The sequence below is a fragment of the Triticum urartu genome, chromosome 4A (genome assembly GCF_056163025.1).
Source record: "Triticum urartu cultivar PI428250 chromosome 4A, HENAU_Tu73, whole genome shotgun sequence".
Classification (NCBI taxonomy): domain Eukaryota; kingdom Viridiplantae; phylum Streptophyta; class Magnoliopsida; order Poales; family Poaceae; genus Triticum; species Triticum urartu.
In genome coordinates this window covers 31,604,899-31,627,457 of record NC_141876.1, presented here as the reverse complement: position 1 = coordinate 31,627,457, position 22,559 = coordinate 31,604,899, and the positions used below count along the sequence as shown (strand labels likewise).

The window sequence follows — 22,559 nt, the reverse complement described above, 5'->3', positions numbered from 1 at the left end:
CTACTTTAGCGCCTTCAAGAGCTTGAATGCACCAGTAGCAGTAGTGATAAAGCGCCTTGTGGGTTGATTATTTTTTGTAAGTGGTGAGATCCTTCGCACCGGAAGGACTATATTTGGAGTTGGAGTAGATCCATTGGCCTTTGAGCTTCTCAGAGAGACACGGAGTTGTTCAAGATCAAGCCCAGACCTAGCATCTGTTCTTGCATAGGCTGGATACACCTTCACAGGAAACCGGGCTTGTAACACTGATCTCCAATATGGGAAAAAACTTCTCCTTGCATATGTGGGATCCCATCCTCCACCTGCTTCCTTTCTCGCAGCCTGTCACATATTGCAATACAGATACAGCATAAGAAACCAGATGAGCATGATCAGCCAGCACCTCTCACTTGAGATGTTGTATGTTGATCAATACACAAAATTGGGTATCATAAGATATGAATGAAGTTACTACAGTGCAGTAATTAAGTAGTGGGAAGTATCTTAGACTAGTAACATGCATATGTTACTAGTCTATGTTACTACCTCCATAAGAGCAAGTACGATAGTGGGCTTATAGAAAGTAAAGATGTGAGGAAGTAAAGAAAGTAGGCTCTCATGCAAGAGCCTAGCTATATGTATTCCAAGGCAATTACAATAAATGTGAAGAAAGAGAAAGAGATAAGATAGCCAACCTTATAGCCTACACTATTGTATAAAGTGACTATGAATGATGAGTACAGGTGACATGGCAGTTTCATATAGCCAGCAGCTGGCTATATTATTAACCATGCTCTAATGGATAGTTACATATGGATGCAAGCCTTCATTAATTGAAATGTAGACTCATTTTGCCTCAGGGTGTGTTAAGTAACATATTATGTCACCACAAGCATCTCTCCCCTCATTAAATTCTTGCCACATAAGCAAATTTGCCTTGGGGTATGTTATGTTACTACTACTATGATAGTGGGGAGTAACTTACACTAGTGTCATGCATATGGCACTAGTCTAAGTATGTTACTACATTCATAGTGGGGAGTAACATAGAGGTAGTGTCAAAGGTGGTTGTATTTATTAGCTTGTAGACTCATTTTATGTAACTCAAAACATGTCATAAGTGTTATGCGATGGTAACATATTATGTTACTCAAAACACCTCCTCATTAACTAGTACATGCCACATAAGCAAAGTTATCTTGGGTTGCACTATGTTACTAGCTAAATTACTCCCACTATGACCAGCCTAAAGCAACATACTCCCTCCTTTCCGGTTTATAGGGCTTAATTTGAAAATTCCTCCAACCAAGATAGATGGTGAGTGGTGGAATAAATTTTGTAGTTTGCAAAATTACTTGATTAGTACACTCGTTTCCCCCAAAAAGTTGTGTTATCGATGCATTAATTACAACGCATGCATGCATGACCACTAAATGACCAAGAACTTGTGCATGCATATGTGAGTTGTCTCTTGATTCTTGCATGCAGTGATTTAATGCACCTTAAAATCTGAACATGTGATGGTAAGTAGTAGAATTGAGACTAAGAAAACAGAAAAACATTTTTTTTAAGATGAGCCCTAGGGCCCTTAAACCGGAAAGGAGGGGGTAATAAGCTATTGAACCAGTACAAGACATGGCACAAACATAGCAACTGAAACATGCATTTTTTATTGCCTCAACGATTATATTACCCGCATATTCTTTTATCAGAATCTTTCTCGCAGGCACCAAAGAAATTTCAGATGCAACAAATCATTCAAGAACACTAAGCTGTTGGAAATAAGTAATAACAACAATGTGCAAGTCTTACTTGGAATCTACACAGTTCAGCAACTTATTAAGCTAATTATGCCTACTTTTTATTGCATTTAGCCCTTTTCTTTGGTAAAGAATCTGATGGAAAACACAGCACATTAGGATGGCAGAGATGAGTCATAGTTGGAATGCCATGGCACTGCGATAGGTCATACGCATTTGGAGGCAACTCAAAGCAGTGCCAAACTAGCTATTTCTTTCTGCTTCAAAGAAGGAAGGCAAACCAACCATGGTGGCTTAGCCAGCAAGCAAGGCAACGAAGATTGCTGTCAAGTGCGTCGGATATGGGGAATTGCATAGATAAATAGAGTTCCATCCGTACAGACAAATATTGGATGACTGTTTTCTGCTTGGCTGTCCTAGTACGAAAACCCTGGAAATAGCCTCTTGCAGAAATGCAGGGAAGGCTGCGTACAAAAAACCAAAAGTGTTCAGACCCTTCCCGGACCCTGCACACCCTGCACAAGCGGGAGCTACATGCACCAGGCTGCCTTTTTTTTGGTTCTTTGTCCTAGTAGTAAAACCTAGTTTATATACACACACACACTAGGTATTGTAGGCAGTGTGTGTGAACACAAACTAGGTATTATTGTAGGCTAGAATTTAGATATTTTGTATTCCTCCGATCCATATTAGTTGTCACTCAAATGGATGTATCTAGCACTGAAATACGTCTAGATACATCAAGTGTGAGCGACAAGTAATATGGATCAGAGGGAGTATCTCAATTAATGAGCACTGGAAGCAGCTTGAACCTGTCCAAGTTCAGTAGCCGAAGTCCATTAGAACACGAATACTTGTACTCTTTAAATATGGATGAATACACCACTAGAAAGCACCCAGCTTTGCAGCACCAAAACCATCACTTTGTGCTCTAGTTAGTGACCCATTTTGTGCTGCCATAAGGTGTAGGCAAAGCTGCTCGGTGCTGCTGCACCAAAATTAGCATTAAGGTCTAATGGTGACTTGTGTTTGTGTACTGTGCTCCCATGCCATAAGGGAGAGGCCCTCACCTCCAACAGTAGTGACCTGGACCCGAGATTAGGGCAAGTCGAGCAGTCAAAAGTCAAAAAAGCAAACCTTAAAACAAAGATTTTACTATGTATCCAAAAGCCTTCATGGGATTCGTCAATTTGGGAAATTTTCACTTCGCATAATTTTAAATAAGGTGAAAGAAAGGGGAAAGGGCAAAATTTCTTATAGCTTCCTTTCATTTTGCCGCCACAACATTGTTACTCATTACCAACCACCATCAGTCTATCCAAAAGTAGACGCATTACCTTTTCCTTTGCAGCATGCAGATTGGCTGTTTTCATAGCTGCCCTGTTTGCATCTGTAGACCCTATTATCCATTTAAAGAAAAAAAGGAGATATTAGACTCATGTTTGATAAACTTAACAAGAATCACTTGAGCCTGACACAACTGTACCACATGACTCTCCTGTCAGGACCCCGATTCCAAGTCACATCGATCTAGCCGGTAACACCTCATATCACTTTGCGGCCTCACGCACGATATCCCACGGGTGTCGCCTTACCATGGCCCGGGACCGTTTGCGCCTTTTGGCTCACGTATATGATAGTGTCGCTAGCATCCACAGGACAGAGAACCCGGGCCGACATGGCTAGTCATGAACCCAAAGCGGACAAACCTATGGAGACAGGCATACATGAATCACATCGAACATGTCGGTCATCAACGAGTGGTTCCGGGCTGTAGCACTGGGCTAACAGGACTCCGGGGAACCCCGGGCTGTAGCAGGCTAAGCAGGACTCCGGAAGTCACCGTGTGACATTTCCCCGAAGGGACAGACATATGGACGAAGTGAAACACATGCCGGCCAGTCAAGTGTCCTGAACAGTAGTGCTGGGCAAGCAGGACTCCGGTGAACCGGGCTGTAGCGGACTACTATGGCTCGAGGAACACTAGACTACATTTCCCCATAAGAAAGGCAGCCAAGGATAAACAACTAGATTGTCGGATCCCACTCATACCAAGCATTTCAATCATACACACAATATGCTCGATATGAGTACATACAACATGGCATCACAACAAAACTCTACAACTCAAGTACTTTATTTAAAGGCTCCAGAGAGCCATACATAACATGTTCATACAGATAGGGGTCACATGACCCGACACTCAATCATACAAACATACAAGCACATGCGGAAGCAACTAGTCTGAGTACAGACTCTAGAAGGAAAGAAGGCTTCTCGAAGCCTGTCTATCTACATAGGGCCCTCCATGGCCGGGATCACCACCTGGGTGGCTAGTCACTCATCGATGTCAAGGTCTACATAAAACCCATCGGAGGGGGTAGTGTTGTCGTCTGAAAACAATAAATAAGCAAACATGAGTACAAAGGTACTCAGCAAGTCTTACATCAGAACCTACTATACATGCTTATTCTCAAGAAGGTGGTGGGGTTGATGCAGCAAGCCAGCTTTGACTCTTGGCTAAGCTATCCTACGGATCTTCACCAATAAAATAGTTTTCGCACACGAGTCCACTACTCACCAACACAATACACTACCGGGGATCCTCCCTCATCATCCTACAAGAGGGCCATCCTCGATACTCACACTTATCTTGAGTCTTTTAGTAGTATTCATTAACTTGTCTATGAACTGTATAGGCAATCAAGTAGTCCTTTACCGCGGACGCGGCTATTCGAATAGTTTTATACCCTGCAGGGGTGTACTTCGTCATACACGCTTTCACCACTTACCGCCGCTTACACGACATGTACTCGGCAACCTTCAAGCGGAAGCCCAGCGAGGGTGTCGGCCACGGCCTACCTAAACACTTAAGCCCCTAGTCCAGGTTTATCGCCTATCCAGGTTCCATCCGCAGGGAGTCCGGCCGAGGTTTCCACATACGGCCCCGAACGATGTGAACAGGGTTCCCGAGACACCAAACGGGTGACTCGGTACACCGTGCCACGGTGTATCTACCGCAACATAGCCCACCCCTAGGGTCAGCGCTACGCACGGCCGCCAACACATAACCTACAAACACCAGAAACTAATTGCAACTCCTGGACAGAGTACTAGGGTGATTAAGAAGCCGAGGGGGTCCATTGGTTTCGGGCCCAATGTACGGTAGTAACTGCATCTTAAATCACACATACAGATCTCAGTTCTTAGGGACGGCCTCAATGAAACAACCCACCATGTACTCCTACATGGCCTCTCATTGATACCTTTACCAAAACATGTTCAACACATCCCTCACATTACTGACATAAGCATTTCACTCTAGCCCATCACCCAGATGAGCCAGACCTGACACAACTCTAAGCATAGCAGGCATAGCAAGGTAGGAATCACAAAACATGGCTCAAACAACTCCTACAGATGCTAGTGGGTTTCATCTAGTTACTGTGGCAATGACAGGTCATGCAGAGGATAAGGGTTCAACTACCGTAGCACACAGCAGTTTGAATCGCGATGTCTTAATGCAGTAAACAAGAGCAGGAGCGAGAACATGGGTTGTATCGGAATGATCAATGGTTGCTTGCCTGATGGAGTGGTAGCGGGATACTGCCCTTCAGTTGGATACTCGTGAATATCCTCGGAGGCAGAACCTACCACGGAGAACACATCGGAACACAATCAACACACGACAATATGCAACAATATGATGCATGCTATGACAGGGCAATATGATTGTGTCTTGGCCTAATGCAGGCTAAAGTAGAAAGGGATGAACTCATTTGAATCAAGGATTCAAATATTAGCTCATTAACATGGCATTTATAGTGCATTACCTTATTCTGCCTAAACAGCAAGGTAAACTTGTTTTGTCATGCATGAAACCATTACAGATGGATAGATTGAATTTTTCTGATAATTTTTCATATATAATTTGTCTCATTTGGAGCTATGGTTGAATTTCTATGAATTTTTGAAGTTTGAACTATTTTCTGGAATTTCCTGTATAAAAATAAATCCAGAAAATCAATTACTGCGTCAGCAACGCGTCAGGGTGACGTCAGCAGGTCAAAGGCGCCAGCCCAGGTCAAACCTGACTGGTGGGCCCCTTCTGTCAGCCTCTCAGCTAATTAGCAAAATTAGATTAACACTAATTATTTATTAGTGGGGCCTGGGCCCACATGTCAGTGACTGATTTAATTAAAATTAATTAAGACTAATCCTAATTTAGTTAGCCGACCGGCCCCACCTGTCATAGACTCAGGGGGGGTCTTCCTGGGCCCACCCAGGGTCAAACTGGGTCAACTCGCCGGCGGCTCGACGCCGGCGAGGCCCGAGACGGCGGAGGGCTTCGGATTTGGTCCTCCGGTGACCAAATCGACGGCGGAGACGTGCTACGCGTAGCTGGGGCTCGTGCGCATCTAGTGGGGCAGGTGGGAGGAGCTGGGGTGGAGCGAGCTCACCGGATTCGAGCTCGTGGCGGCGGCCGGAGTTCGGGCGAGGTCGGAATCGCTACGGTGCACGGGAGGGGGAAACTGGGGTGGCTACGGGTTCCTGGTGCTGTATTGAGCACGGTGAGGCGCTCGGACGCGTGCTTACACGGCCGTAGCCACGACGGCGACATGGCCGGCGGCGAGGAGCGCTCGGGCTCGGAGGGAGCGGTGGCTACGAGGCGTAATCGAGCACGGGAACTAGGGGGGAAAGAAGAGGGGCTCACAGCGGAGTCGGAGAGGGGGTCAGCGGGCTCGGGGAGGTTCTGGCGGCGGCGAATTCGACCGGAGATGGCTCGGGTGCCCGAGGTTGAAGACGAGGGCGAGGGCGGTGATGCAGGGCCTCCGGCGATGCGTGGCTCGGTGGGGAGGACGAGGGAGTCGAGGCGGAGCTAATGGGCTCGTCGGAGAAGCGAGGAGGTGCCTGTGGTGGCGACTACGGCGATCGGCGGCGAGGTACGCGCTCGGCCGTCGCGGGAGAGAGAGAGGGAGACGAGGGGGAGAGTGAGCGAGTGCGAGAGGGAGACGTGGGGGTCGCGTGGCACTTCAGGGCGTCTCCCGGGCGTCGGCGGAAGCAGGAGGTGGCCGGCGTGTGGCCGCGGGCGCCGGCCACGCGCTCCGCGTCCTTCTGGCGCGAGGAGGACGACGACTGGCAGCGCCAGCAGGCTGGGCCGAGCCAGGTGGCTGGGCCAGCACAGGTAAGGCCCAGGTGGGCTTTCTTCTCTCTTTTTTTTTGATTTTTGTTTCTGTTTTCTATTAAATTGCAACTGTTTAGCTTTAGATAAAATACTAAAACGTTTCCAAAAATCCTGAAAATAAATGTGGCCTCTGTTTAGATTATTTCCAACAGAAAACATTTACTTCCAGAATTATTTGAACATTTAAATTATTTATTAGCATTTAAATGTCCAAAGGCAACATACATATGATTTAATCCAGTGACCTTTGTTGACCTAGAAAATTGTGCACCTATTTTGCCAGAGGTTCTAACCCAAGGCAAAGAGGGTGAACATTTTAGAAGGGCATTTCAGGTTCATTGAAATTATTTTTAGTAAACCCTAGTTGATTTCAGGAGGGGTGCTGGGGTTCTGCCTTTCCCATTTCAAGTTTCTGATGAAAGTAAACATGATGCACACTCTAATGCATGGACTAGCTAGGGTGTGACAACTCACCCCCACTCAAAAGAATCTCGTCCCGAGATTTAGGATCCTCTGGAAAGAAGGTGGGGTACTCGAGTCGAAGACGATCCTCCCTTTCCCAAGTGGCTTCTTCCTCGGAATGATGTGACCATTGAACCTTGAGAAACTTGATGTTATGACGTCGAGTGGTACGCTCGGCTTGATCAAGGATACGAACGGGATATTCCCGATAAGAGAGGTTATCTTGTAGATCAAGCGTTTCGTGGTCCACCCCGCGGATAGGATCCGCGAAGCAACGCCTGAGTTGTGAAACGTGGAAGACATTGTGAACTCTGAAAATATGCGGAGGTAGTTCCAATTGGTAGGCAACTTCTCCTCGTTTGGCAAGAATGCGAAAGGGTCCAATGTAACGAGGGGCCAATTTGCCTTTGATACCGAAATGATGGGTTCCCTTTAACGGAGTAACCCGAAGGTAGGCCTTCTCATCGACTTCATAAGTCATAGGCTTATGTTTACGATCATATTGACTCTTTTGACGAGATTGGGCTGTTTTCAATTTCTCATGAATAACGCGAACCTTCTCTTCTGCTTCCTGAATCATATCCGGGCCAAAGAGTTGTCTTTCCCTGGTTTCTGACCAGTTAAGAGGCGTTCGACATTTCCATCCATAGAGAACTTCGAAAGGAGCCTTGCCTAAGCTGGCTTGATAACTATTGTTATAGGCAAACTCCGCGAATGGGAGGCATTTCTCCCAACTCATTCCGAACGAGATGACAGAGGCTCGGAGCATATCTTCCAGAATTTGATTGACTCGTTCTACTTGACCGCTTGATTGGGGATGAAAGGCGGTGCTAAAAGAGAGACGAGTTCCCATAGCATTTTGGAAACTTTCCCAAAATCGAGAGGTGAAGAGACTCCCATGGTCTGAGTTAATTTCCAATGGAACACCATGAAGAGACACTATCCGGGAGATGTATAACTCGGCTAGCTGGCTAGCGGTGATACACTCACGAACAGGTAGGAAATGGGCTACTTTGGAAAGTCGGTCGATCACGACGAAGATGGCATTATTCCCTCTCTTGGTCCTGGGAAACCCAGTGATGAAATCCATATTGATTTTATCCCATTTCCATTCAGGAATAGTCAAAGGTTGAAGGGTGCCAGCAGGCCGTTGATGCTCTGCTTTAACACGACGACAAACGTCGCAATTAGCAATGTATTGAGCAATTTCTCTCTTCATCCTAGTCCACCAAAACCTCTGGCGTAGGTCTTGATACATTTTGGTACTACCGGGATGAATGGTGAAAGGGGATTCATGAGCTTCCTTGAGGATCAGTCGCCTCAGGTTTCGCGCCTTTGGAACCACTAGGCGATTCCCAAAGTATACGACACCTTGATCATCAATGGAGAAACAATTCGCGACTCCTTTCTTAATGTTTCTCTTAATACGGGAGATTCCCGGATCTACCTTCTGTGCCTTGATAATCTGATCCGTAAGGGTAGGTTTCGCCACCAGGGTGGAAAGGAATCCTCGAGGAACAATGTGAAGATTAAGTTTACGAAATTCCTCATGGAGAAGTGGTTGACTTTGTTGTAACATCAGGTTGTTACAATAGGACTTACGGCTTAGCGCATCAGCCATGACATTGGCTTTGCCCGGGGTGTAAGTTATTCCTAAGTCGTAATCCGAGATCAACTCGACCCAACGTCTTTGCCTGAGATTCAAATCTGGTTGGGTGAAGATATATTTTAAACTTTGGTGATCGGTGAAGATCTCGCAACGATTACCGAGAAGGTAATGTCGCCAGGTTTTAAGTGCATGGACTACAGCTGCAAGCTCTAGATCATGTGTAGGATAATTTTCCTCATGCGGGTGTAATTGCCGTGAGGCATAGGCAATTACCTGACGATCTTGCATGAGTATGCAACCTAGTCCTTGTCGCGAGGCGTCACAATAGATAATAAAGTCCTTGGAGAAGTCTGGTGGTACCAGTACGGGGGCAGATGTCAGACGTCTTTTCAGTTCCTGAAAACTGATCTCGCACTATGGAGTCCACTCGAACTTTTTATCTTTCTTGAGGAGTTCAGTTAGAGGTTTAGCAACCTTGGAGAAATTCTCGACGAAGCGGCGGCAATAGCTTGCTAGGCCAAGGAAACTCCGAACTTGCTTGACCGTTTCAGGTGGAGTCCAATCAAGGACGGCTTGAACTCGCTCGGGATTGACGGCAATACCCTTACCAGAGATTACATGGCCTAGATAGGTCACTTCTGGCAACCAAAATTCACACTTGGAGAACTTGGCGTAAAGGCGATGCTCTCGAAGTTTCATCAATACCAGCCTTAGATGTTCGGCATGATCCTCTTCATTCTTGGAGTAGATGAGTATGTCATCGAGGTATACTACGACGAATTTATCCAAGTACTCCATGAAGACCGAGTTCATTAACCGAGAGAAGGTAGCCGGGGCATTGGTTAAACCGAAGGACATGACGGTGTACTCGTATTGGCCATAACGAGTAACAAAGGCCGTTTTGGGAATGTCCCCGTTTTTGATTTTGATTTGATGGTAGCCCAACCTCAAATCCATCTTGGAGAAGACTGAGGATCCAGTGAGCTGATCATACAGATCGTTGATCCTGGGAAGCGGGTATTTGTTCTTGATGGTGACCAAATTGATAGGTCGGTAATCCACAACCATTCGATCCGTTCCATCCTTCTTCTTGACGAAGAGGACGGGGCAAGCCCAAGGAGAGGAACTAGGACGGATGAAACCCTTTTTCAAGGACTCATCGAGTTGGTTCTTAAGCTCGGCTAGTTCTAAGGGTGCCATCTTGTAGGGTCTTCTAGAAATTGGAACAGTTCCTGGAACAAGATCTATCACAAACTCGACATCCCTGTCAGGTGGAACACCTGGCAGTTCTTCTGGAAAGACATCCGGAAAATCTCGGACTACCGGAACATCCTCAAGGTCTGGAAGGGGGTTGGCATTTAGGGAGTAAAGTTGGCGCTTGGCCACTCGAGTTAAAACATTAACTGTCTTGCCCGAGGGGTGAGTAAGTTGAACGATTCTAGTGGCACAATCAATCTTAGCGTAATGAGCTGACATCCAGTCCATACCCAAGATGATGTTTATGTTCGTGGACTTGAGAGCTATCAAGGATGCAAGGAAGACAAGTCTATCGACAAGAATTTCGTTCCCATGGCTTACTCTAGAAGTTTGCCATTTGGAACCCGGAGTTTGAATTACCATGGAAGTGGGCATGTCACAGAATGTTGTGTTATGCAATCGAGCATAGTTCTCGGATATGAATGAATGAGATGCTCCAGTATCGAAAAGAACAGATGCCGGATGGCACTTAACAAGGAGCGTACCAAGGACGACGTCAGGATCCTCATGAGCCTCCTCGGCTGAAACATAGTTGACATGGCCACGGGCAGTGGTGGCCGGCTTGGCGTAGAAAGTCTTCCCCGCGGCCTTACCACGGCCAACGGACTTTCCAGCTTGATTGGGGTTGTTCTGGGGACACTCTCGACTATAGTGACCCGGCTCTCCACACTTGAAGCATGTCACCACATTGGGGCGTGGAGCAGCATTAGCAGCGGGGCCACCATAGGGCTTGGGCGGTGCAAATTGCTGGTTGGGACGAGGCGCCTCAAAGGATGGCCTCGGAATGAACCTGGGTGGTAGTGCCATGCTTGGAATCCACACCCGGCGCTTCTGAGCCCCAGAGCCGGATGAAGAGCCAAAATCACGGGAGTGCTTGCGTGAAGCATCATAATCAGTCTGGCCCGTCTCAGCACTGATGGCTTTATTTACGAACTTCTGAAAAGATGTGCACTCGTGCAGACGGAGATCGCGGCGAAGCTCAGGGCTAAGTCCCTTGCGGAACCTTGCTTGCTTCTTGGCGTCAGTAGATACCTCTTCGGGAGCATAGCGTGCCAGATTCCCAAATTCACGACTGTAAGCATCCACAGTCAGTCTTCCTTGGGTGAAGTTACAGAACTCCTCCCTCTTGCGATCCATGAGACCTTCCGGAATGTGATGCTCACGGAAAGCCTCACTGAATTCAGCCCAAGTAGTGATTTGGCCGACCGGGCGCATAGCTTCGAAGTTTTCCCACCAAAGGCTAGCAGGGCCTTCGAGGTGATAGGCAGCATAAGTAACCTTGTCGGCTTCGGCCACGTTGGCAGAACGTAGCTTGTGGGTGATGCTGCGAAGCCAGTCATCCGCGTCGAGGGGCTCGACGGAATGGTTGAACTTTGGTGGGTACAACTTGATAAAGTCATTGATTGACACCAAGTCATTTCGTGGGTGGCGTGCAGTGTTCTGCTCAATCCGCTCCAGCAGGCGGTTAGTCTCACGCTTGTTTCCTTCCGCCTCTAGCATCACTTCGGCCAGAGAAGGCGGGTGAGGCAGATTTTCACCCCTAGCTGCACTGGCTTCCCCCTGCTCCGGGGCAGCAGGGTTGCTGCGAGTGTTGACCATCCTAGGAGAAAACAAGACAACGGTTTAGACAAGGATGGCTCAAACTTAGCAAGGAAGTGCAGAATGTAATGGATAACACGGAATGCAGAGATGTTCATCCGCATGACATGGTAATATAAAATTGCCATATATATACCAACGGTCATACACATCATACATAGTTTAGTACAAGCCCAGGCTACAGTACAACTATGATGGAAGACATTACATCTCATCGGAAGCATTCCAAGCTCCTATACATTATTTGTCTACACCTCCGGAATTGACTACTCACTAAGTCGTATTCCACAAGTCACGCGGGACAGTGGAAATACAACTACTACAATACTAGTGGTACTACTACTAACTCAGACAGCTCCGTAGTAGTTCTCATAGAAGTCACCTCCGTAACCTGGAAGTTCAACATGACCATCCGGAAACAGACAGTCCTGAGGAGCCTGTGGACCAAAAGGGCTAGGATGAGGTCTTGGACCAACGAACGGTGGCCTGCGGGGACCACGGGGTGGGGTGATGCCTCCCACATCACGCCAATCCACCATGTCTGGCAGAGCTGATCTCACAGGATACAGATCCCTTGTATCCATACATCCAGCTTGCACCGCAGGTGCAAACCGAGTCAATGTGGCCCAATGATCAACACGGGTATTGAAAAGCTCCAGCCTTAAGGCCCGATTCTCTCGGTCCTTATCTTCGAGCAACTCGGCAGTGGTACGAGTTAGTGAGTCCTCCTGAGTGGAGTCAGCATAGATAGCCTGAAGATACCCTTGCGCTCCCGGAAGTGAAGCTGGCATGTAACAGAAATCGGTGTTCCGAAGCAGGCCAGTCCGGACTCGCAAAATGGTCATCATGGAATAGGCAGCATCCTGCACAGCCATCTCAACAGTAACCCCGAGTCCATAGGAACAGTGAAGGGGCTCAGTAGATCCAGGATAAGAAGGAAATATCCTGACGGTGCAGAGATATTGGCTTTGATTAAAATCGTGGAACTGCTCCTCAACAGTGTATTCGGGATACCAACGGTATCGTGTCTCGATCATGACTCGGACTAACATAGCAGTATGACCGGGCACGTCGAGGCACCTGGTCAGGCGAACCACTTGGTTTTGAGGACGGTTGGCCATCTGAAAGCACAACCACAAGGCAAAGACATTAGAATTTCTAGGGAAAATTGGACAGCATAACGGCTGTAAATGCCCAGAAAAAGATTTGAGACATCCACAACAGTTCACAATACCGCTCAACAACATCATATCAAGGTTCTGATTCAAATAGCAACATACTAAGAATAGTAGAAACTGGACTGGAACTCGTAACAATAATCCTATAAGCTACTACGGATTAGTAACACGTGAACCTGATAGAAGAAGAGAGCCTAGTCCTTAGCCCACGTTGAATAAGGAGAGAATGACTCAGATCAGAGGCATAGGTAAAGAAGTAAAAGAACCTTACGTTCCCTTCCACAATCAATTCCCCTACATATAACTAAAGCATTTCTAGACTCGACATCGACCAGTTTGGCTCAACGAACCTACAGGCAGTCCGGCTCTGATACCAACGCTGTCAGGACCCCGATTCCAAGTCACATCGATCTAGCCGGTAACACCTCATATCACTTTGCGGCCTCACGCATGATATCCCACGGGTGTCGCCTTACCATGGCCCGGGACCGTTTGCGCCTTTTGGCTCACGTATATGATAGTGTCGCTAACATCCACATGACAGAGAACCCGGGCCGACATGGCTAGTCATGAACCCAAAGCGGCACAAACCTATGGAGACAGGCATACATGAATCACATCGAACATGTCGGTCATCAACGAGTGATTCCGGGCTGTAGCACTAGGCTAACAGGACTCCGGGGAACCCCAGGCTGTAGCAGGCTAAGCAGGACTCCGAAAGTCACCGTGTGACATTTCCCCGAAGGGACAGACATAGGGACGAAGTGAAACACATGCCGGCCAGTCAAGTGTCCTGAACAGTAGTGCTGGGCTAGCAGAACTCCGATGAACCGGGCTGTAGCGGACTACTATGGCTCGAGGAACACTAGACTACATTTCCCCATAAGAAAGGCTGCCAAGGATAAACAACTGGATTGTAGGATCCCACTCATACCAAGCATTTCAATCATACACACAATATGCTCGATATGAGTACATACAACATGGCATCACAACAAAACTCTACAACTCAAGTACTTTATTTAAAGGCTCCAGAGAGGCATACATAACATGTTCATATAGATAGGGGTCACATGACCCGACACTCAATCATACAAACATACAAGCACATGCGGAAGCAACTAGTCTGAGTACAGACTCTAGAAGGAAAGAAGGCTTCTCGAAGCCTGTCTATCTACATAGGGCCCTCCATGGCCGGGATCACCACCTGGGTGGCTAGTCACTCATCGATGTCAAGGTCTACATAAAACCCATCGGAGGGGGTAGTGTTGTCGTCTGAAAACAATAAATAAGCAAACATGAGTACAAAGGTACTCAGCAAGTCTTACATCAGAACCTACTATACATGCTTATTCTCAAGAAGGTGGTGGGGTTGATGCAGCAAGCCAGCTTTGACTCTTGGCTAAGCTATCCTACGGATCTTCACCAATAAAATAGTTTTCGCACACGAGTCCACTACTCACCAACACAATACACTACCGGGGATCCTCCCTCATCATCCTACAAGAGGGCCATCCTCGATACTCACACTTATCTTGAGTCTTTTAGTAGTATTCATTAACTTGTCTATGAACTGTATAGGCAATCAAGTAGTCCTTTACCGCGGACGCGGCTATTCGAATAGTTTTATACCCTGCAGGGGTGTACTTCGTCATACACGCTTTCACCACTTACCGCCGCTTACACGACATGTACTCGGCAACCTTCAAGCGGAAGCCCAGCGAGGGTGTCGGCCACGGCCTACCTAAACACTTAAGCCCCTAGTCCAGGTTTATCGCCTATCCAGGTTCCATCCGCAGGGAGTCCGGCCGAGGTTTCCACATACGGCCCCGAACGATGTGAACAGGGTTCCCGAGACACCAAACGGGTGACTCGGTACACTGTGCCACGGTGTATCTACCGCAACATAGCCCACCCCTAGGGTCAGCGCTACGCACGGCCGCCAACACATAACCTACAAACACCAGAAACTAATTGCAACTCCTGGACAGAGTACTAGGGTGATTAAGAAGCCGAGAGGGTCCATTGGTTTCGGGCCCAATGTACGGTAGTAACTGCATCTTAAATCACACATACAGATCTCAGTTCTTAGGGGCGGCCTCAATGAAACAACCCACCATGTACTCCTACATGGCCTCTCATCGATACCTTTACCAAAACATGTTCAACACATCCCTCACATTACTGACATAAGCATTTCACTCTAGCCCATCACCCAGATGAGCCAGACCTGACACAACTCTAAGCATAGCAGGCATAGCAAGGTAGGAATCACAAAACATGGCTCAAACAACTCCTACAGATGCTAGTGGGTTTCATCTAGTTACTGTGGCAATGACAGGTCATGCAGAGGATAAGGGTTCAACTACCGTAGCACACAGCAGTTTGAATCGCGATGTCTTAATGCAGTAAACAAGAGCAGGAGCGAGAACATGGGTTGTATCGGAATGATCAATGGTTGCTTGCCTGATGGAGTGGTAGCAGGATACTGCCCTTCAGTTGGATACTCGTGAATATCCTCGGAGGCAGAACCTACCACGGAGAACACATCGGAACACAATCAACACATGACAATATGCAACAATATGATGCATGCTATGACAGGGCAATATGATTGTGTCTTGGCCTAATGCAGGCTAAAGTAGAAAGGGATGAACTCATTTGAATCAAGGATTCAAATATTAGCTCATTAACATGGCATTTATAGTGCATTACCTTATTCTGCCTAAACAGCAAGGTAAACTTGTTTTGTCATGCATGAAACCATTACAGATGGATAGATTGAATTTTTCTGATAATTTTTCATATATAATTTGTCTCATTTGGAGCTATGGTTGAATTTCTATGAATTTTTGAAGTTTGAACTATTTTCTGGAATTTCCTGTATAAAAATAAATCCAGAAAATCAATTACTGCGTCAGCAACGCGTCAGGGTGACGTCAGCAGGTCAAAGGCGCCAGCCCAGGTCAAACCTGACTGGTGGGCCCCTTCTGTCAGCCTCTCAGCTAATTAGCAAAATTAGATTAACACTAATTATTTATTAGTGGGGCCTGGGCCCACATGTCAGTGACTGATTTAATTAAAATTAATTAAGACTAATCCTAATTTAGTTAGCCGACCGGCCCCACCTGTCATAGACTCAGGGGGGGTCTTCCTGGGCCCACCCAGGGTCAAACTGGGTCAACTCGCCGGTGGCTCGACGCCGGCGAGGCCTGAGACGGCGGAGGGCTTCGGATTTGGTCCTCCGGTGACCAAATCGACGGCGGAGACGTGCTACGCGTAGCTGGGGCTCGTGCGCATCTAGTGGGGCAGGTGGGAGGAGCTGGGGTGGAGCGAGCTCACCGGATTCGAGCTCGTGGCGGCGGCCGGAGTTCGGGCGAGGTCGGAATCGATGCTACGGTGCACGGGAGGGGGAAACTGGGGTGGCTACGGGTTCCTGGTGCTGTACTGAGCACGGTGAGGCGCTCGGACGCGTGCTTACACGGCCGTAGCCACGACGGCGACATGGCCGGCGGCGAGGAGCGCTCGGGCTCGGAGGGAGCGGTGGCTACGAGGCGTAATCGAGCACGGGAACTAGGGGGAAAAGAAGAGGGGCTCACAGCGGAGTCGGAGAGGGGGTCAGCGGGCTCGGGGAGGTTCTGGCGGCGGCGAATTCGACCGGAGATGGCTCGGGTGCCCGAGGTTGAAGACGAGGGCGAGGGCGGTGATGCAGGGCCTCCGGCGATGCGTGGCTCGGTGGGGAGGACGAGGGAGTCGAGGCGGAGCTAATGGGCTCGTCGGAGAGGCGAGGGGGTGCCTGTGGTGGCGACTACGGCGATCGGTGGCGAGGTACGCGCTCGGCCGTCGCGGGAGAGAGAGAGGGAGACAAGGGGGAGAGTGAGCGAGTGCGAGAGGGAGACGTGGGGGTCGCGTGGCACTTCAGGGCGTCTCCCGGGCGTCGGCGGAAGCAGGAGGTGGCCGGCGTGTGGCCGCGGGCGCCGGCCACGCGCTCCGCGTCCTTCTGGCGCGAGGAGGACGACGACTGGCAGCGCCAGCAGGCTGGGCCGAGCCAGGTGGCTGGGCCAGCACAGGTAAGGCCCAGGTGGGCTTTCTTCTCTCTTTTTTTTTGATTTTTGTTTCTGTTTTCTATTAAATTGCAACTGTTTAGCTTTAGATAAAATACTAAAACGTTTCCAAAAATCCTGAAAAATAAATGTGGCCTCTGTTTAGATTATTTCCAACAGAAAACAATTACTTCCAGAATTATTTGAACATTTAAATTATTTATTAGCATTTAAATGTCCAAAGGCAACATACATATGATTTAATCCAGTGACCTTTGTTGACCTAGAAAATTGTGCACCTATTTTGCCAGAGGTTCTAACCCAAGGCAAAGAGGGTGAACATTTTAGAAGGGCATTTCAGGTTCATTGAAATTATTTTTAGTAAACCCTAGTTGATTTCAGGAGGGGTGCTGGGGTTCTGCCTTTCCCATTTCAAGTTTTTGATGAAAGTAAACATGATGCACACTCTAATGCATGGACTAGCTAGGGTGTGACATCTCCGTTCGACATTTTGCAGTCATAAGGCTGGCTGCAAGAAGATAAAATAAAATAATCAGCAAAACGACCATTTATTTACATAGAAAATTGTTGTGTGAAGTAATACAAAGAGTAGTACAGGTTTAAAGTGTCCATGGAATCTCCAGTAGGGCAAAATCCATACTCCTTCAGGATAGATGAAACATGTTCCAAGACCTCAGCATGGGGCACCTACATGACATACAAACTGTTGTATAAGGCAATATATGGCTAACACAGATCTACTGTATATACAATTTAGCAAACATATAACCAAGGGTAAGCAGCGAGATGATGGAAAAAATTGTTTGAAGGAGAAACTGCAGTTATACAACATGAATTGGAAGGCAATAGAACAGTGTGCAAAAACAGTTACAAACATACAATCACTACTAGGTTTTATAAACTACTCCCTCCATCCCATAATGTACACATATCAGATGTAATAATGTCTTACATTATGGGACGGAGGGAGTACATAATATACCGATGTGGATTCATCTAGATTGATGTATCTTTGATATCTTAAAGCAAAACCTGTTAGCTGCCACAAGTTTTGTAGTCCAAAGCTTATGATCCAGACCTTGAAAAGTAGTCAAGAACCGCATCACACTTAACTAAACTTTACAGTTACTCAAATTCCAACTATAATAAACGTATTTGATTTAGGCTATATGAAATAAAATAAAGTTCAGACAAACTAAAAAGGTTAGTCATGAATTGCATACACCTAGTGTTTTTGAATTGAATTAGACTGTCCTCCAGAGCCACAGAGAAGTTAAGGTATGAGCTACAACTCCCTGTTTCTTGCAGAACCTGGAGTTTGTAGGCTAAAATTTGTATCTTAAGCATAAATTTCCAGTCTAACATGAACAAAGAAGGCTCATGTCAACACCCTTAACATACCCCCGGCTCCAGCACCTAGAATATTTGGAGCTGGAGCCCTGCCAAACAGCTGCGGCCATGAAAACATGGAAGTGCTCATTTTTGCTAGTTTATCTGCCATGCGTAGAAAATAGACAGAGAGAAATGACACAAGCGCATGTTCTCTATTCTTTTTTTTTGAGGAGCAAGAGTAACCACGTTACTCTTAGCATGTTCTCTATTCATGCACCATGCAATAGCATTGGCAAAACACTTGATGTTCATACAGGCTATTTTGTTGCTAAGGGCATCTCCAACGCTGAACCATTAAAAAGGTAAAAGTATGTACACTAGTCTACGGCCAGCCGCGGCGGATCCCTTTGTCTTCCTCATGTCCGACAGCCCGCTCATCGGACTGCCGGGAGCCCCGTTAGCCCCGGAGGTATACTCTTCCCCCGTATCTTCCCTATGTCCGGCTGCGCCGCTCATCGAGTGGCAAAGGGGGTGCTTCAGCCGGAGGGGAAGGGTGCGTACTCCGCTTCCATGAAGCCGATGCGTGGGTCGACGATGGTCTGCGCTGAACCGATGAAGTCACCGACTGTGCACGCCGGCGACGCATCGGCAGTGGCCTTCCTGGGACCCAAGCGGCGGTGGCCTCCCGTGTTCTACTTTTCCTCGATGTTAACGGCGGCGGCGGGCGCGGACGCACTGGTCGCCACCGACTCGTCGATCTCCACGTATTTCTCCACTGACCGAGCGCGGTTCCGCCAACATTGACGACGGATGGTACGGGGGATGGCCTCACCCATGGCAGCCACGATGCCCGTTCCGCCGTGCTCCCCCGCGTGCCTGCTTGGAGCAACTTGCCACTCCTTTGCGAACTAGCTTGGAGTGGCAATTGTTGAACCACGCGCCAGCTTGGAGAGGCAACTTGCTCCGTTGGGCTAGGTGAGGGAGGTGGAGCAGCGAGTTGCCTGACTCGTATCCGATGGGCTCGGCGGGCCACCCAGCCGGCTTTTATGCCGGTGAACTGCTCTTCCTGCTCATCGGATGCCATCGGAAGGGTGGAGAAAATGGTGGAAGGGCAAGATGGGAGGCGGTGGAGTGGTGCAATTCTTGCCCGGCGTCTGGCCTCCTTTAAATAGCCGGCTGACGAGAGGACCTTGCACGGCGTTGTGGTTAATGCTGACCCACTCGTGAACAGACGTGTGGCCGAAGTAGGTTTCTCGGCACACACGGGTTTAATGGAGATGTTTGAATACGGCGAGGAGGCGTGTTCAGCCAGACGTGCAACGGGCGGCACCCTCGGCCGGCACACCGCTTCAATGGCAGAGCCAGTGAGAGATCGCATCCGCTCTGTGTCGGCTTCAATATAGAGCGGCTGCTCTACATCAGCATGAATGTGGGTAGCTGGCGCCTGGCGGGAACGCGTGCGGGAGAGGAAGGAGGGTTTTGGGTGGTCAGAAGCAGGCATGGCTGTTGTCCGGACGCCCGCCAGCCCCGTAAACCCAGACGGAGGGAGCATAAGATATTGTTCTTTTCAGTTGACATCAGATTATTAACATACTTCTTGCTAAGACTAGTGCATGTATTTACAAATAGTATTAAAACATTAGTAACAGATATGAGGCACCACAGCTGCAATGTACCAAAAACGTGTACCTTTGAATGTGCTTGAATGTATGCAGAAAGAGGTTCACCGACACGGGAAATTACATCAACAAGCAGCCCTGCGCAATGAAGTGCCTTCATTTCCTCCAGAAGCTTCTGTGGCATTTCATTTGAACCTTTCCCCCATATCAAGGCAAATGAAAGCCTCAGTATACTGCTCTTGATAATGTCAAACCCATCTTTCTTACTACTGGAGGAACAGCCTCCACGTATCTGCTCTTGAGCAGCCAGTAGTAGAACTGCAGACTGGATAAGTTTTACATCCTCAATGTACTTCCAGAGCTCTTCAAGTAGATTATTTGTTTTTTCTGCAAGCAGTCTAGTTGTATCCAAGAAGATCTTCTGTAGAACAACAAGGAACAAAAATCTAAGTGCATTTAGCATTTGTATGCAAGCAAATACAGTTAAATAACTTTCTATATTTCGCTTTGTTTCCTCTATCAAAGTAAATATGGATTAGGTCCAATTTCCAAGGAAAAGAAAATTAAATTAGTTACTAGCAACAGTTTTTGTATAGTCCAATGAAGACTCGTTATCGTTTACTATAAGAACATGCAGTAACAAACAGAAACTCTACTTTCTCTGACAAATGGAGATGAAAGGATGCCCAGTCCTTAGTATCACTAATATCATTATAACAGCTGTTAGGGATCTATGGTATGACCACAGTTACTCGTATGTCATGCTGCAAAAGTAGTAATTCGTAAAGGGAGGGAAGTGAAACAGACCATTTCAGGTAGACACAGCAGACGGATGAGCTTGTAGATATAATCCAGATGATTCTGGCTGGGAGAAAGATTGTCCTCCAGATTGTCCTCCAGATACTTATGCAGGCAAGTATTCTCTACTGCGACATGCAGCGGGAGTAGATCCTCAATAATTTCCTTGCCAACTGTGCGTACATTGGCTGATGCACCATGACGTAAAAGCAGCTTGATCATGTCAACAGAGAACCTTTCAGCAGCTTGGTGGAGCGGGAAGTATCCATATTTGTTTATGCAGTTGGGATTAGCGTGCATCCCACGGAGCTCAGGTGCCTCGCCCTCCAACACAAGTTGTGCACATTGCAGGGCATTGAAACTGACCAAGAAGGTTAAGGTTTCTGCTGTGATGGAAAGATCCCATGACATGGCCTTGCCCCCACCGTTCCTGAATAATCGGAGGAAGCACCGGACATTATCTTTTAAAAAGATGGGCTCCAATTTGGCATACTTGTCGAAGAAGTCATCACACACCCAGTAGATGGATCCGTCACAGTCGAAAAAGGTGAAAGGCATCAGTTATCCGACTAAAAGCACAACAAAATTAACTGGAGGTGAATATATGACAACAACAACAATAAAACAACAAAACCTTGTAACCCAAGCAAGTTGTGTAGGCTACAGATACCGAACATGAGGTACCAACAAGGAGAGAAGAAAAAGCAAGGGGGTCTAAAGCTATCATGGTTCCTATCTAAGGTTCATATATGACAACAATAAATATATTGTTTCAGTAAACGTAAGTACCCAATAATATTACAGAGTTAAACCAAGCAACTAATATAATGGAATGACTCATCAAACGGATTCTGTAAATGAAGGTAAGGTAACAAAAACCTCAGGAGTAGGGTCTGGGATGATTATGTCATTTGCTCTGGACTTGGCCATGGAAAGAGACCTTTCTGCCATAAGCTGAAAGAGAGGATGTCAAGAGCCAGCACTGGGAAAGAAAAAAGAAGGGGAAAGAATATCACAGATATGGATAGTCATCATACCTCATCGATCTTTGTCATATCGATTCCCTCAGTATATTCAAAGTGAGGGCAAGGACCCAGTGGATACGCACTTCTTACTGTAATTGATCCATCTTCACCATTAACGTTATCTTTGTCTAGGGCAGCAACCTCCTCAAATTTCAATTCCATACTTCCGTTTTTCTGAAACAAGGAAATTTAATTTTGAATTATGCTCCAAACAAGATTACTACAATCCTGCCATGGTCAAACAATGATACAGAAGACCCTGAGATAAAATGAGTCCAATCTAAAATGGATTGTGCATCGCGGAAGCATAAACATGTGCTGCAAATAGAAAACATTACATTTACTATGTATAAATCCTGATGCTATATGCAAAATGAAGGGCCAAACAAGTTTATCAAATACCAGTTAACAGGTGCTAGAAAATCCGGTGCATATAAATTATGAAAATCTAGAACCAAAAGCTATATTTGATGTTACAGTTCAACAAGAAGTAGATATTCACTGGTTAATGGCTCCCACAAATAGCTAACTTGCCCTTACTGACGCCACTCAAAGCACAATGAGAAATCTTCGCATGCATAAGGTCAGCAAACCAACCAAACAAAAAACAGGAATTGCATTTTGAGTATCATATTTACTTCACATATAAAAAAAGCACGTCATGACTCAATTGTCTTATATACAACTCGCAG

At 47.0% G+C, this 22,559-nt stretch overlaps 1 protein-coding gene across 1 annotated transcript; it reads right to left on the bottom strand.

Moving 5' to 3' along the window:
- LOC125554563 (meiotic drive suppressor JIEYAO-like) lies at positions 1 to 22,029 on the bottom strand. Its single transcript, XM_087519518.1, has 9 exons — positions 21,880 to 22,029; positions 21,722 to 21,796; positions 20,852 to 21,361; positions 20,115 to 20,465; positions 17,689 to 17,780; positions 17,568 to 17,601; positions 3,226 to 3,232; positions 3,077 to 3,138; positions 1 to 321 (listed from the first exon to the last, which is right to left on the bottom strand). Exons 1-9 carry the CDS (start codon positions 22,027 to 22,029, stop codon positions 1 to 3), a joined length of 1,602 nt encoding a protein of 533 aa, XP_087375644.1.
- Positions 22,030 to 22,559: the final 530 nt, after the last annotated feature.

Bases quoted from the DNA above. Each gene is read 5' to 3' on its own strand.
- LOC125554563 (XM_087519518.1), bottom strand. From the start codon at position 22,029: ATGGAATTGAAATTTGAGGAGGTTGCTGCCCTAGACAAAGATAACGTT. The intron at 21,797-21,879 runs GTATGATGACTA...CCTCTCTTTCAG, and splicing joins ATATGACAAAGATCGATGAG to CTTATGGCAGAAAGGTCTCT. The intron at 21,362-21,721 runs GTTTTTGTTACC...GGATCCATCTAC, and splicing joins TCCCAGACCCTACTCCTGAG to TGGGTGTGTGATGACTTCTT.